The 17206-nt window shown below is 43.8% G+C and overlaps 1 protein-coding gene across 1 annotated transcript in view; it reads left to right on the top strand.

The window, feature by feature from the left end:
- The window catches only part of PSMD2 (proteasome 26S subunit ubiquitin receptor, non-ATPase 2), a 103324-nt gene extending 87324 nt beyond the window's left edge, over nucleotides 1–16000 (top strand). The window contains exons 15-21 of the mRNA XM_086944453.1: nucleotides 380–525; nucleotides 1435–1518; nucleotides 4101–4269; nucleotides 9236–9330; nucleotides 14192–14318; nucleotides 15244–15362; nucleotides 15562–16000. Coding sequence (XP_086800579.1) covers nucleotides 380–525; nucleotides 1435–1518; nucleotides 4101–4269; nucleotides 9236–9330; nucleotides 14192–14318; nucleotides 15244–15362; nucleotides 15562–15744 — 923 coding nt within the window. The 3' untranslated portion in view covers nucleotides 15745–16000. The remainder of the gene's footprint in view (nucleotides 1–379; nucleotides 526–1434; nucleotides 1519–4100; nucleotides 4270–9235; nucleotides 9331–14191; nucleotides 14319–15243; nucleotides 15363–15561) is intronic.
- Nucleotides 16001–17206: the final 1206 nt, after the last annotated feature.

Below are 17206 nucleotides of genomic sequence, written 5' to 3'. Positions count from 1 at the left end.
GCTGATGGAAGGCAGTTATTTTTAGAGTTCTAACTAGACATAACGCTGTTAGCTGACCCCTGGAGTCTTACTTAATCTTTGTTTCAGGCTACCACAGAATTATTCAATTAATTTTCGCTGTTCAAATACATTGGTAGTATTAAACATTACTTGTATTGTAGTCTTCTCTTTTATGTTTCCTATTATGCCCTTGATTTGTCTACAACTATAAAGGCTATGCTTATTGCATATAAACTCGAACTGGGATTTATTGATTGAAGATCCTTCTAAATCTTTATACAATTCCTGCATGATGTTTGTCGTTCCATAATGTAATGGATCTTGTGCCTACAAAATCGTTTTCTACTTTGACAGGCTTCCTCTTTCTCTGTTCTTGCAGGTTCTGGGAACGTGCTAAAGGTTCAGCAGCTGCTCCACATCTGTAGCGAACACTTCGATACAAAGGAGAAAGAAGAAGATAAAGACAAGAAGGACAAAAAGGATAAAGAGAAGAAAGAGAGCCCTGCAGATATGGGGGCCCATCAGGTATGAAGAATGGAGTTAATCCCCCAAAGAGGAGAGCATTGCATGGTCAAGGCAACCATGAGGAAACAGAGGAGAGCTCTGAAGAGCTGTTTAAGGGAGGGTGAAGTACCCAAGCCATTGACACCCAGCAAGTCTTTTTCCCCTACCTGCAGTCCCAGAAGCCCACCACCTAAAAAGAATAAAATATTGTGCCCATTCAAAACACATTTTGTTAGCACCCCCTCCCCCACAAAATCCACAAAGGAAGGTCGAACACAGCATGTGAGCTTAGAACCAATCAATCAATCCGGGGAATTGTAAGCGCACTACTCCCCTGTGAGGTTCTCAAAGGGCTGGGGGGGGGGGGGGTCTGCCGGTCTGCTGGTCTGCTTAGCCGAAGAGCCATGTATTGCTTCTGCTATAGGGAAACGTGATACTTTTTGCTCCTGTGGTGAAGCACTGGAGAAATGACCCAGCGAGCACAACTTGAACAAATGTACCTTTCTCTCATCAGAGGAAAGGATCACAACCATGGAGCTACCTTTGCCATCTTTATTCAAATTTCTGTAGTTTAGAAAATCACTTATTGCTTCATTTTATTCACTCTTCCAGGAAGTGCTATTTATTATTGCTATTTTATCTGTATGAAGACAAAGTACTCTAGATATCCATTCTGTATTTTTTCTTAGTAAAGTGTCACACTATTAGTGTTCTGTCTTTTCCATTCTGTGCTTGTTCTTGGCTACTTTCCTGCCCCACAATTTTTTTATTGTGCTCTTTCTGCACTTGTTCCCTGTTCCATCTGTTTTCCTGCACTAGAGATCATGAACCTCCCCTCTCTATGCTGTTTTTATGCTCACTTACTCTGCTGATGATTGATTCCCCCGTCTTCCACTCTGTTCTCATGTTATCATCAAACATTTTTCTTAGGGTGTTGCTGTGCTCGGAATTGCCTTGATTGCCATGGGAGAAGAAATTGGATCCGAGATGGCGCTTCGTACGTTTGGGCACTTGGTAAGTCACAGTGAGCATACATTTGTCTTTCTTTTTTGAGCTCTAACTTTGTCTCATTGCTCTTATTAATCTGCAGTTGAAAGAGTGTGTTTGAAAGTGGGAAGCATTTGATAGCATGTATAAGGTTCAAGGTGTGTTAGAAATAAGGGGAACCCCTGCTGCTAATGCATACACTACCGGCAGGGAGTAGAATAGACAATTTTTTAGAAAAACATATGGTAGTGAGCTTAGTGAATGAGCCAAAGAACCCAAGGAACCAAAGGAACTAATAAACTCATTGAAGTGACATGTACACCAAATTGATAAAACAGAACCCAATGATTATATTCAAAAATAGTTTGTATTTTATTTAAATATTTTCTACACATTTTATTTGATAAGAATCTTGTTTCTAAAAGATACATATAAATATTTAAGACATCACTAATACGTAATTTGTCATTTCATATACAAAAACACTCAAATGACGAGGGTGAGAATTAAGAGATTTAACACATAAGAAAAACCAACAGAGTACAAATGACTATGGTGATAGGTCGGGCTAGCGGAGTAAGCAAAGCGGTGGGTGGAAACTCTACGCGCGTTTCGGCATTTGCCTTCCTCAGGAGTCCGTCATTTGCTTTAAGACAGAAACATAACAAAAAACAATAGCTATACTCTTCATTTAAGAAAAACTCTTTTGCTGTTCAGTCATGGAGATGAGGATATTCTCTGTATCTCGCTTATTGGTTGTTGTAGTTGCCTTCATAAGAGTTGATTATAAGACGCGATGATATGCCCGGGGTGAAGTAGTACCAAGCGAGAAGCTAGTATGGTGAACGAATCCTGGGCGGTAACTGACTGATATGTGTTAACCGCTATGGCAGAAACGGGTCTGTTCATTTATATCTGGTTTTCTATGTTTGCCAACTGATTACCCAAAATTAAAACGGGCATTTAGATACATCTGGATACTGGGTGCGCCTCGATCCAAATAACTATCGATGGGAAGTCGCGATGCATTGACGTAGTTCATCCAGAACCCCCGGTGAAGCTTCTCGTGCGACTTCCCATCGATAGTTATTTGGATCGAGGCGCACCCAGTATCCAGATGTATCTAAATGCCCGTTTTAATTTTGGGTAATCAGTTGGCAAACATAGAAAACCAGATATAAATGAACAGACCCGTTTCTGCCATAGCGGTTAACACATATCAGTCAGTTACCGCCCAGGATTCGTTCACCATACTAGCTTCTCGCTTGGTACTACTTCACCCCGGGCATATCATCGCGTCTTATAATCAACTCTTATGAAGGCAACTACAACAACCAATAAGCGAGATACAGAGAATATCCTCATCTCCATGACTGAACAGCAAAAGAGTTTTTCTTAAATGAAGAGTATAGCTATTGTTTTTTGTTATGTTTCTGTCTTAAAGCAAATGACGGACTCCTGAGGAAGGCAAATGCCGAAACGCGCGTAGAGTTTCCACCCACCGCTTTGCTTACTCCGCTAGCCCGACCTATCACCATAGTCATTTGTACTCTGTCTGTTGGTTTTTCTTATGTGTTAAATCTCTTAATTCTCACCTTCGTCATTTGAGTGTTTTTGTATATGAAATGACAAATTACGTATTAGTGATGTCTTAAATATTTATATGTATCTTTTAGAAACAAGATTCTTATCAAATAAAATGTGTAGAAAATATTTAAATAAAATACAAACTATTTTTGAATATAATCATTGGGTTCTGTTTTATCAATTTGGTGTACATGTCAGTTCAATGAGTTTATTAGTTCCTTTGGTTCCTTGGGTTCTTTGGCTCATTCACTAAGCTCACTACCATATGTTTTTCTAAAAAATAAGGTTCAAGGTGTGTACAGAGACGTACAATGCAACCCTCCATCTAGGCGTCTTGGTGCCACAAAAGGGGGAGCAAAAGAAACAGACATGACATACCTTCCTTAATGCCATTGTTTTATGTTGATGTAGTAAATATAGCTTGTTTTATGGTGCAGGCTGCACTGATTATACTGTTCCTTTAAGGTAACTCTGATAGCGCTTCTTTAATCGTGGATAATAAGCATATCGCAGTTCAACTCCCTGTTTGGTACGGATGCCTGAGGTAGTATTGTGGAAGGCATAGGATGTGATAGATCCTGTGAAGTGGGTGGGGTGGAGTGGAGTTATAGTTTGCGTTTGTTCCTTCAGACTTTTTTTTGGGTCATGTGCAGGATTTTAGTTCAGAAATTGCCTGTTGGTCAATAAACTGACATGATGCCCAGCAAAGAAGGTAGTCTGCGCAGGTTTGTTTTCTCAGTCCCATGTTTCCAAAGCTATTTGAAACAGAACGACTGGCATGCATCTTCTTTATGAAGAGCTTGATGATAGTTTTATTTTTGTTTATTGCTTTTGATGCATGATGATCTGTTTAACATTGGCTGTCATTCTGTGATCGTTATTGTGTTGTATCTCCATATTGGCATATTTATAAGAACAAACACGAAATCGGCAAATTGAATCACAAAGACAAACACCGTCTGAGTCACTACCTTTAAGTAGCCACTCTTCTTAGTTTCTCATCTCATTTATTATTTTTGCAGCTCCGGTATGGTGAACCCACTCTGAGGCGGGCTGTCCCACTTGCCCTGGCACTCATTTCCGTCTCCAATCCCCGGCTCAACATCTTAGACACTCTCAGCAAGTTCTCCCATGATGCAGACCCAGAGGTGTCCTACAATTCAATCTTCGCCATGGGCCTGGTTGGCAGTGGTGAGTCACTTTGTTGTATTCTTGGAACTGCTAATCTTTGTCTGATCTCCTCAAGAACTGTGTGTTTGTGTGTCTGGGGCATTGCACAATAACTTTGCATTTGTTTCCATCTCTGGGAGAATCCACGGGCAAGGTGTGGCCTGACACTACCTTTTATTTCACATATTTCAAACGGATTTCAACTGTTTTTTTTCAAGCTTACTTGTGCACAGACTCGTTCCTTAGATACATAGGTGCACTCAGTAGCTATCTACGTTCATGTGGGAAAACACAAACTGGGTGTCGGTAGAACAGAAGTGACCTAAAAAGTATACAGCAATTCTTTCACCCTGCAGCCTGTTGTGCGAACAAGGGCAAACGCTTCCAGTTCAGTAGCTTACAACACCACTTTAACCTTCAGCCCCACACGCATTAGTACCTCCTACTCCATAGGACATGGGCACTCTTCCAGAGCGAGGGCAAAGATGGCACTCTGGGTATGTAAGATGGATAGCTAAATAATAATTCAGAACTGGAAATCAACAAGGGCGATGGAGGTCCAACCTCAGAAGATTGGAGGTACTGACACCTGCTTTCTGGCAGATAGCCCGCCAGATAACTTCCAGGTTTTATGCAATTTTGAAGAAAGCTGCAAAAAAGCTTGGCCTGCCCAAGATCACGCATTAGCATTCTTTATTGCAACCCAGACTCATTGATTGCTGTGGATGTTCTGTTCATACTTGCCACACCTCTAGTTAGCAAGTGCTAACGTTTCCATGTCTTGGGCGAAAGAGTTGGCTCTGTGGTTGCGCCATCTATCAGGGCAGCCAGCACCAATCTGAGTTTCTTGGACTGGCCAAAGTGGAGGGAAGTTACACTAGTCCTAGATTCCCTTTCAGAAGACAAACCGAACTCTGAGAAGTACCAAATGCCTTTGACCGATATTATTGATGCAGCATTGATGTGTCAAATGTAGGCTTTTGCCAGTTAGTTGAAGTATGTGTTCTCCGTTGACCAGCATGGCGAAAGAGAACTTCAGCAAAAAATGCAGAGGATGGTTTTGGATAAGCCTTAAGCTTTTTTGCAAAATGAAAGATTAGTTGTTCCCTGGTATCAAAACCGATATGGACACTGCATGCTCCCTGGGGTGCTACCGTCTCGCAAAACTCTTACCCCCAAATGCATCAAAGTATTTTGGAATCGCAAACGGTGCGATTCCTTAAAATCGGCCGTTTGCGACTCCAAAATAGCTTTTTGGAATGCATCATTCAATTTTAGAATTTGCATCATTTTTGCGATTTCTAAAATTGCATTTGCTTTTAAGAAATCGCAAATATGCGATTTCTTAAAAGCAATGCATGAATATTTTTCAAATTGCGAATTCGCAATTAGGGGGTTAAATTTACCGAGTGGTTGAACCACTCGGTAAATTTGGAAAAAGGTCTAAAAATGCTTAAAAATGCTTTTTTTAAGCAGTCATGTTACGGACACACATGTCCTTAGGACATGTGTGTGTGTAACATGATGCGAAAAATACATTTCAGGGGTGCAGGGGGGGGGTCCTTTGGACCCCCCCCCCTGCACCCATGAAATGCATTAACAAATTGCGATTTTCAAAATGAAAATCGCAATTTGTTAAAGCCTTCCCATTGATCCCTATGGGCCTTTTGGCCCATAGGAAACAATGGGAAGTGCGAATTCGCACTTTGGAATTCGCATAATATTTGAGAATCGGTAAAAATTGCGATTTTTACCGATTCTCAAATATTTTGTACAAATGTACATGCATCCCATTTTGCATTTCCTAATTTGCGATTCCCTAAAAATCGCAAATTAGGAAGTGCAAAATGAAACAATGATGCATGTGGGGGTTAATTTCAAGCCTCTTGCAGATAGGTGCTACAGAGGATGATACTCACAATATGCTCCCAGGCCTGTACTGTTAATCATAGTGATTAAGGGTATTCTAAACCTTTGTGACAAAATCCAAACAAGCGTTTGCAAAAAAAGAAAACTAGCTTTGCAGTCGATTAGGACATCCATAATTGACCGTGACTTCCTAGCACTGACTGGCTTACCCCTCTGTCCATCCATTGGGAGGGAAAAGTTCCGATTTTGCTGTAGAATGGGAGATTACTTCAGACTGCCGGGTACTTCACACCCTAGAAGTCTTGCACAAAACACTGTTGCCCTCCAACTTCAAATAATCCTCTACACTTACAATAGGAGATTCTTGAGTGCCTTCACAAGTACTTAGAGTAGAAGTCTTGATTGCTCTGTGTATGCACCTTCTCTCTTAAATGGAGCAATAGAGGAGAAGGTGCATACTCAGAGCAATAAACACTTCTCTAGCTTTTTTCTGGTTGACTTGAAGCGAGTCACCTGGTATTCCATCTTGGATCTTTGGAGTCTAACTAGTTTTGGAGGTCCTAGTCCTTTAGGACGGTAAATATTCAAGACGTCCTCAACTCACTACATAAAGAAACATTCAGATGACCATAGACCACCAGGATACTTATTTTCATATACCTATTTATCAGCACCGCAGATCGTAGCCGAGATTTTCAGTGGCCAGACTACATTATCAGTTCAAACCTCAAATTAGCCCCAAGCTCCGGTTGCAGCACATCCACGCAAAACTGGCTGTCAGTTTTTTCCATACCTAGACCTCTGACTTACAGAAGGATCAACAGAGGAAGCAGAAGAATCAACAACCACTTGTCTGATGTTATACCAGGCTCACTCTGAACGAGACCAAATCATTCCTACCACTGGTAAGTACTCTGACTTACCTTGGTGCATGCCTTTAGACTTCCCAGGGGAAAAAGTTCAACTCACAAGATTAAGTAGCAAAGCTGGTGACTAGCCATGACTATTTTGACATGTTTCTATGGACTGGTGTAGTCCTGCATTCTGCTAATCCCACAGTACATACTTTCAATGAGACCTGTCCAGTAGGAGTTACCCTTCAGTGGGAGCTGGCTGTAGGATCATGGGACGATAAGGTGTTGGGTACTTGCATCTTAAAGCAAGCATTGGTTTGCTGGAGAATGCTGTACAACCCTACAAAAGGCCTACCTTCTCAGAGTCTGCAACATAGTCATAACAACATCAGATGCATTATTGGAATGGCGAGGCCCAAATCCATGAACTGACTATGCAAAGCAGGATGGGATTCTGCACGTAAATGTCCTGGAACATCGGCCCAGTTTTCTCTGCCTTTAAGCATTTCTTCATCTCCTGCTGAGCACCACAGTCTTGATTTGAACAGACAGCACACCTTCAATGCATTAGATATTGAAGCAAGCTAGAACAAATTCTCTGCTCCGATCACATTAGTACCAGGGGCTGCGGGACTGGGTAGCTGCCAACATCATCAGGCTGAAAGCTGAACACTTGCCAGGTCTTCACAGCAATCAAGCAGATTATCTCTACAGGTCCCTCTCAAAATCTCCACCACAAACTAAAGTCCCTGAAATTCACAGCCTTGCTCCTGTTCACAGCACGTTTTGTCCCACCAGTTCTTTGGAAACAAGTGTTTTTGGACGCTTCATGGAAAAACTGTTGCACTTATTCACAAGGTGCAGGCGAAGTCCCTCTCATGGAAAACTGTGCTACTCTTTGCCTTGAATGTGTGAGTTACACGCCCTACTTCAGTTTCCTGAGGTTAAGTTGATAATGCTTTCAAATTTGTGCCAAAGTTAACTTCAGATATCTGCCTCCATGAGCCATAGATTCTCAAGGAGGTGCAGCGATAGGTTGTCCTGCAGTTTTTTCACAATCAGTCTTACAGAGGTAGCGACTGGAGGGTTCTCAATGCTCCTCGGATACTGGTAAGGTTCTTGGGATCTTCTCCATAGTAGACAGAAGGGAACATGACTCTTCCGGTCCTAGTCCTCAGTCAGGTCTCCACGGCAGCCTTTTCCTCACCATGAAGGCCTCAACCAGACCACGCTCCTTGCCTTGTCCTGGTGGCCCCCCTGGCAGACGGGGTCACTGTCCTCACTCTGTACATGGGCTCAACGGCCCGATCTGTACTGCAGCTTTCCTCATGGCAGCCCCCACCTGGCATACAGGGTCGCAGGATTCGCTCCACACACAGGCTACAACCCAATCGGCATGGCAGCAATCGTTTGGGCGGCCCCAACTAACGTACAGTATCGCCAACTTCCAACCTGCTCACGGGTGATGGCCAGATTGGTACAGCAGCGTTCACTATCCTCTACCTCCTCGTATTCCTTCAGTTAGCGCTGGGTCTCCCAAAATGGAATCCAGAGTCTTCCATTTTTTTCTCCCATTCACTGAAACTCATACACCCAGCACATGTATATATGTACTGCACAGTAGTAATCTTTTATTTATCGTACCCTTCACAGGCACACATCCCCTCCAGCACATGTTTATAATATCCATGTACTGCACAGTACTGCACTTTTTTTATACTGTACAACAGCTCAACTTTAAGTAAGTGAGCTTGAAGGCCTCACTCCAGTGACTTAGATAAAAGGACCGGTTTACTCTCACTGATCACTACACAGTATGCTGCTACTCCCCGCTTGTGCTGCTCAACTCCTGGCTCCACTGTGAGGGTAGCACTTCAGGGTCCTCTCCTGGTCCAAAAGGACGTGGTCCATGAGTCTGGCCTATGTCATAGTGCCCAAGCATGATCCGTGTTCGCCTGCACAACAAAAATCTGCATTGGGGGATCCTGACATTACAGTTGGGACAATCAGGGCAGGGGTGCACATCCTTGCGGCTTTTCCATCTCAACAAAGGTGTAATGCATATCTTTCTGGAGGCATTGGCATGCATGTTCATTGGCAGAAAGAGATTGGAATTTGGTTATAAAACTAAATTCTACGTTTTTGAGTTCTAAAACACTGGTGGTATCTATTGACTGGAGTATAATGTACAATTTACTTAGCTCAGCGAGCAGTTTGATATGTGATCTTTTTACATGTAAAATAAAAAAATCTTTGTTTCACAGGTACAAATAATGCCAGGCTTGCGGCTATGCTGAGGCAGCTGGCACAGTACCATGCCAAGGACCCAAACAATCTCTTCATGGTGCGGTTGTCTCAGGTATGTGCCAAATAAACCAGTGCTGAGGTGAGAAACCGTGGCGGCTGGTGAGGTTTGAGAGTGATGGGGGGCGTTTGTTCACGAGGTTAGTCACCATTTCCTGTGCAAATCTTATTAAACAGAAATGGGATAAAATGCCCAAATAATAACATAGGCCTGGCTTGTTAGACAAGCTGACCTCCTTTAGCGAAGTGTGCAACAGGCAAGATGTTTTGAGGATCATATCTCCAGCACTAAGGTGCTAGCAACACGGTGGCCCGGTATGATTACAAACAATTACACCAGCGGGAATTTCAGTGCTCAGCCAGGACCAGGAATTCACTATTCGAAAAGTGTAAAACTGGCTAACTCTCTAAAGTTTTGTGACTTGCAGGAAGTTGTAAAATTGCACCTACCCACGATTGTTGTACACTTGACCTAGTAGACATTTATGGCTTCCCTTTGTGTAACAAATTTTAAAAATGGGCCTGGGCCTTAACAGCTGGTGGTGAACTGCCAGAGTTCACAGAATACTGCACTCCGTCACGACGTGCTCAAGTCCCACTCCCCACAGCAACCTGCAGTGCTGTTCCCAAGGGGTTAGCTGCCAGCACTGCAGTAAATCAGACTGCTGCCTTGACCGAAAAGCATGAAGTCGGTATCACAGTTGTGCAGCAGTGTTGATGAAATTGCATCCACCACGACCAGGATTTACAGATGCACGAAAAGCAGCCTCACACACTACAGGTAGAGTCTGCGCAGACTCTATTCCTGCTTCCCGCATGCCACACCCTTTCCCAATGCGTCACAGTCACCCACCCACGCTCTGTAACGAGTTGGGAAAGGGTAGGGTTACAAAGCTCTCTACGCTCTTAACGATCCCAGGCTTGTATTTAAAATGCCCAGAGCTAACTTTACCTCCACGCCATCAGGGGGTGGAGATTAGGCCTTGAAGTTAGGTCTTTGCTGTGCTGATGACCTCACAGGCTTCAGGGCTGTGAGGATGTCAACCCGGTAAACATTTAGACTTCTTTGGGCCTGCCCAGGGAGCAAACGAGCAGACTCAGTGACCGAGTCACGTGATGACTGTGTCCAAGATGGTAATTGGATAACGCCGGTGTTGGTGAGTAGGATAGACATTGCCCCGTGTTCAACATAACCTGCTCAATTAAATTACAAGGTGGTATTTTTTCCTTGAAAACAAAAAATTAGTATTCAGCATTATTGTTGCTGAATGTAACGGGCGGAGCCCCGACTCCCTTGGACAGAAACCGCCGCTGGAGTAGCTAGCTCTCGGACTTTGAGCCCCAACCAGAGACAGTGGTGCTTGGTGTGCCATATTCTGCAGTGTGTGCTATATTCTACACTGCTCGGCGTGAGACCCTTAAAATAAATGCAAGCCAAATCAGTGTTAAGCCCCTATGCTTACAAAGACAGTTTAAAGGACACTGCAGTAATGCTCAACTGTCTCCTTGTAACATACTCTGGAAATCACAGCAGATCTTTTCTTGTGATACATTTTTCATGTCCAGCTTTAAATGTTTCTTTTTGGAATTTTTCATTTTCTTCATTAAATCAATTTCTTTTTACCAAATTGGTTTGGTAGTTAATTTCTGAAATACAATGTTGTTTTGTATGTGTTTCACACATACTTTTTTTTTCTCTGATGAAGGCATTGCTGCTTCTGCCAGGCTACCATGAATGTGGTCAGAATTGTTCACGCAAACGTGTTTTCTTATAGGCAGTAGACTGTTCTGATTGTGGGAGTTCATCCGCCACTCCCATCAAGCCAAAGGCCACTATAGTACCACCATCCAGAACCTTCTGCCATGTATTCAAGAAAAAAAAAAATAAGAGGCCAACTGATCTTGGGCTGATGTTCCATTCTGCTCTTGGCTTCACAACCGCAATGGAAGAGTCTTCAGTGTGATTTCGAGAAGTCTTAGTTTTCAGTGTTTGCAAACCAAAAATGTTTGAGTTGAATTAACCATTATTTGGCTAATGAAATTACACTATCGGTAGTAAAGGCAAACACTGGTATTCTGGGTGCTGTCCACCTCATGAAAATATACTTTATCTCATTAAGCGCCCTTTAGACTAAATAGTAATTTGTGCACTTCGTCCACTTAAACAGTCAGTGTTCCACACAGTAAAAGATGAAATGCCTCTGATGCCAAGCATTCCGCAAGATGAATGTCTCTGAATAATCTTAACCGCTTCGCTGCGGCCGGAAATCTCACGCGGTGCTGAGGAATTTTCCCCTCGCGTGGGTCGTACGGTCCCCGACCGTCCTCCGCACACGCCCATGTTGATGTTAGACTGCCGGGGGCCATCCGACGCACGGAAGAGGTTAAAGAACAATTTGTGATTAAAAACAAAAATAAATGAATGCAGGAATGGTTGAGATCTGCTTGCTAGAGGAACAAGCAGCACCTCTACCAGAGGATAGAAAAGCAAGAATACTTTCCTCTAGTCCTGCGGTACAACATATATTTGCTAGAGGTTGACATTGCTTTTTCACATTGGACATAATCACCTTAGTGTCTGGAGAGTGGAAAACCGATCCACGTAGTCCTTAGATACGTATAGTAAAACAACACATTTCATTCTTGCTCTGATGATGGCCCTACAAATTAAGGCTTTCCAATGGTCTAGTTTCTGTTGAGTACTTGTTGGGCAAATTCTGATTATTTAGATACCAAGCTCCTAGTGTAGTCCGTACACATTCAAAATGTTGACGCCAGTTGTCCATGTTTGTTAATCTTTTATACCATTTCTTTATTCATCTTTATTGTATTCTAATTATGAATGCATATGTTTTCACATCTTTGATTCGAGGAGGGTCAGCTGAAACCGCTGGACCGCCTGGTCGCAGAATACGGGCTCCCCCCAGGCCAATTCCTCCGGTATAGGCAACTGCTCGACGGATACCGACCCCATTTCAATCTCCAAAATGGCGAGCCAGACACGCATCCAGTAATACATACTATCCTGCATATGGGGGTGGGTCGCCACCTGGTCACATGGCTATACAAATCCATCCGGGAACTCTCATACACCCCCCTGACGACCCTACGAGCCACTTGGGAAGAGAACATAGGCCGTGTTCTACACGACTCGGAGTGGACTAAAGCTCTTGAGGCCCCTAAACGCGTTTCTAGAAATGCCCGCTTCAAAAATATTCAATATTATATATTACACAGGGCATATCTCACCCCAGCGCGATTACAGAAGTTCTACCCCTCCACGCCATTCCTGTGCCCCAGATGCTGTTCCCCAGCTGCGAACTTCCGTCACATGTTTTCGGACTGTCCCAATCTCCAACCCTTCTGGCAGGGGGTGCACAACGCACTACTGGAACTCACGGGTCTCACTACACTAGCCACCTGGGAGTCCAGTGCATTAGGCATCCTCCACATCTCTAAACGTGAGCCGGTGCATAGGCGCTTCGTGTCCTTAGCGCTCCTACTAGCCAATAGATGTATAACCATGCGCTGGCGATCCCCAGAGAGTCCCCCCATAGCACACTGGCAGGGGGCGGTTAACAAATGGGCGGCAGCGGAGGAAGACGCTTTAAGGGAAGAAGAAGCCAAGGGCGCGCGCAAGCTTCCCATCTCCATGGAATGGGCCATGCTCCTTCACAGCTTCCGCCAGTCCACGCAGGCTGGAGACCCGCCTGACCCTTCCCCTCCCCCCACCCGAGAAGACCGGTAGCCTTCACCTGAAGTGAGCCACCCCAGAATCGGACCCAGATAACCCCCTATATCCTAGGCAACCTCTCGCATGTCCGGCCATCCATGGGTTTCTCCCCCCCCCCCCCCTCGACACCCGCCGCCATTATCTCCCTACTTAGACCCTGCTAGCGCCTACATGCTTCCCTCCCACAGTTCCGTTACCCCCCTGTTCACTGGTAACACTGCTGTGTGCACAGTACAGATCTAGATCCGGCGCTGTAACGGCATGAAAGTACCCATCTGATCTTACTCATCGCCCCTATGGCGATACCGTCCCATCACCTTTCAGCCTGCAGGAGCCTTTGCATGATTATAATGCACTGATTCACCGAAGTCATGTTTATGTGTACCAGTTCTATATAGCAAGAAAACGTTGCACACATAGCTGTTCGTGGCTGAATGTTGAGGCCACGTCGGCGGTCTGTTTATTCTGTACTGAAATACTTTAATGCAACAATAAAAACAAATTTAAATAAAAAATGTTTTCACATCTTTGAAATAGAAACATCTACTGTTAGATTTAGTGGACTGCTGATCAAAATGTCTTTTTTTTGTCACCCCCCTCCTTTATTTATTACACACCTTTAAAACAGTTTTTTTTTGTTGATGAGAAATGGAAATTAGATGTTGGATATGCTAATCAAATCAGTGGGGAGGATGGTGGGTTTGTAGTAATTGACCATCTTGAATGAAATAGTTGTGGGAAGTGTGTGGCACTATCAGCATATAGTCTTCATTTGCAGCATTTTATAGACTGTAAAGTTCCCACCTTGTTGCTGAGGGTTAAGAACCGGATGTTAGATTAAGGAACACAGGGAATGGGCTTAAGAATGGGGAGGATCACCATTGGTCTTTTCAAATACGAGCACCTTTTTCGAGTTCTACATGTAACACAGGTGATTCTCAACCAGTAGACTGGGAGCATGGACTCTTACGAAAACTGCTGTGAAGGTCATTTTATATTTGTATAGATTCTCTGTTATGTTTTTTAACAGACCAAGCAAAACGTCAGTGTATATTTTCCATGCAAGCATTGTTTTTTTTCAATTTATTCTCGCAATTTTGGTTGGACTGTCTTGACTTTTTTTATTTATTATTTTTATCTTAGTATATCTCCGTAATATGTTGGTGTTTCCTCTTCTTTATAGGGTCTGACCCACCTTGGGAAGGGTACACTGACTCTCTGCCCATACCACAGTGACCGCCAGCTAATGAGCCAAGTGGCAGTGGCAGGTCTGCTGACAGTACTAGTGTCATTCCTGGATGTGAAGAACAGTAAGTCTAATGGTTAATAATCAAAACATTTGTGGGCGTGTGGAAGAGTGCAAGTAGAAAAGTGTATGTGATATAAGTTCCTGTGCTCAAGATCCGGCCTACCACACCCTTGAAATATCACATTCAGAGAGTGGGTAATTGCTCTTTGCATTGATTTTAATCAGTCAACCAACTCATGACCCTTTCCTCAACCAAAGTAGGAATTTGTCTCCTCTCTACCCAAGTGATGTCTAAAACTCCTGACTTTGACATAAACTCTGTCCTTTTTCCCAGAAAGCCAGATCATTTAATCTAATGTAATGCTTGGAAGTTTATCTTTAGCTAGTTCTGTGCCCGTCTTACTTGATGTTGATTTTGTTTAAATGTAGAAGGAACGAGCAGGATGGGATTATTGAAATCTCAAGTATATTGGCAGGGTGGGTGTTTGAATCGTAAAGTTCAGAACTGTATCCGCACCGCTCACAGTGAAGGGAAAGTTCCAGTGAAAAGATGGTTTACTTGGGAGGATGAGAGTTGTATTGAGGGGCTGAAGGGAATATGAAAGTAGCTGCAGCCTTCTGTAAAATAAAGGATTGAAGCTTCATGGAGAGCCTTTAGCTCACAGGAAGGTGAGTGTTGTTTCCACAAATCAAAAACTAAATGGGTGGTGGGGGGAGAGAGGATAAGTTAGATTAAAAGACTGCTTTCAGTGAAGGAGGAGTGCTGCATGGAATGGAGATTGATTTCTAGTGAATGAGAGCTTTGTGGAGCTATGAAGTCTAATGAGGACACAGCATGGTGGCAAGGAGAGGACTCTTATGAGGGTGAGAAATTAATGTTCGCCGGCGTGTGGAAGGGGGTAGGAGGGGCATACCTGGATGTGGAGATGACTAGGTGTTCCCTGAATGTCTTAAATTGATTGTTTTCTTGTCTCTGCTCACTTTAGTTATTCTGGGCAAGTCTCACTATGTCCTGTATGGACTGGTTGCTGCTATGCAGCCACGTATGCTGGTTACATTTGATGAGGAGTTGCGACCTTTACCTGTCTCGGTCCGCGTGGGCCAGGTGAGAAATGCTGACCAGTCTTTCTTTATCTACTCTTACTTTCCTCTTCGGAAACACAATATTCGATCTCTCACACTCTTGCATGTGGACTCCAAGTATTTTACATTAACGTTTCCAACTTCACATGCAGACACAATTGACTTTGTTCAATGCTTCTCACTCACCGCACCTATTGACCCTCCACTTTGCTTCTTCACAGGCTGTAGATGTTGTTGGACAGGCCGGCAAGCCCAAAACTATCACTGGCTTTCAGACGCACACCACCCCAGTCCTGCTTGCACATGGAGAAAGAGCAGAGTTGGCCACAGAGGAGTACCTGCCTGTAACTCCCATCTTGGAGGGCTTTGTCATTTTGCGCAAGAATCCAAACTATGATGTGTAGCACTTATGTGGAACTTGAGCTGCGCAAACACCTGGCGCTGTATAGAGAATCTGTAATTAATTGCAGTTTTCATTTTCCTGTGTAACACAGGGGTGTGAAGGTGGGTGAGAAGAGGCAGGAAGTGCAATCCCAGGGCAGTGTGAGGGCCTGACTACACAGTGGTGTAAGAAGGGGAGTGCATGGTTGTCCTAGTCCCTTTTTGTTGGTTTTGTTACTAAAATATTCATGTTAATAAATTTCCAATTTGTCCTCCGGATGTTGTGTTTATTCCTTGAGCTAGTCATTTTCATTTTCAAGTAGTATACCTCTTGGACTAGCGCTGTAACTCAAGTAGCCATAAACCTTAGCCCAGTACTTCAATGAAGTATATAAAAGTTTGACTCTGCACTGAGCAACAACAGGGGACTTTCTGGAGGAATTGGACATAAACAGACTTACCTAGGACCAAAACATGGCATTGGATCAGGACTTGAACGCAAAGGAGCTTCTGAAGGCCATTTGTTGAACATGGGAAAGGGGGGTGGGGGGACTGTTAGTTATAATACATGTTCCAGGCAAAGCTTGCTACGATGCTCCTGTTGGTTTTTAGGGGGACTCAAAGAAGTCTACTATAATTATACTGCAGAAACAAGGGGTATACCCTGATCTGTTAAGAGTTCCATAGACCCCATATCAATGATTAGCTTGAACGCTAAAATCCTATCTACGGTTCTTGCCAATAGGCCATGCCGAGTGGTGACTGGGATGGTCCATAAAGACAGTGTGGCTTTATTCCTGTGTGAGATCCCAATATGAACCCGAATCGCCTCAGTCACGTACTACATGAGACTGTGGGTTTAAAGTTGGAGGGGGTGTTGGTTGTCGTAAATAAAATAAGGAATTCGACATGCTAAACTGGAAGGTTATGGTGGCAGTTACGGGGAGAATTGGCATTTGGATCAAGTATCGAAACTAGATAACATTTTTGTAGATTGACCCCACTGCAAGGGTATGAACAGGGGCCATTGTCTCCAAAAAGTTGGACGGAGGAGAGGGGAACAAGGCAGGATTGCCCACTGTCACCTTTATTATTTGCCTTGGCAGTGGAGCCACTGGTGATACACCTGCGTGGGTGTCTGAGGCCATGGGGCAATAGACTGGGGACCACAACCAATGTGTGTAGATGTTTACAGATGATGCTTTGATGTATTTAACGCAGCCTGGTATCTCTCTTCCTCGACTTACTGCAGAGTTGCGAAGGTTGGGATACGTGTTGGGTCGCTGGATTAAGTGGGTCAGGACTTTATTGTTCCTACTGGCATCGCTGGTGGCCTGCCCACTGAAGGAAATGCTGGACCTGCATCTGAGTTGGGGAAATAACAGATTTGGGTATTTAGGTGACTTGCACTACACATCACATTACACCTATAATATGGGAAGGATTGTTCAAGGCCTGAGAGATTCATTTTGATTTTGGAATACA

Source organism: Lissotriton vulgaris, chromosome 11 (genome assembly GCF_964263255.1).
Source record: "Lissotriton vulgaris chromosome 11, aLisVul1.2, whole genome shotgun sequence".
Lineage (NCBI taxonomy): Eukaryota > Metazoa > Chordata > Amphibia > Caudata > Salamandridae > Lissotriton > Lissotriton vulgaris.
This window is presented reverse-complemented; position numbering and strand designations above follow the sequence as displayed.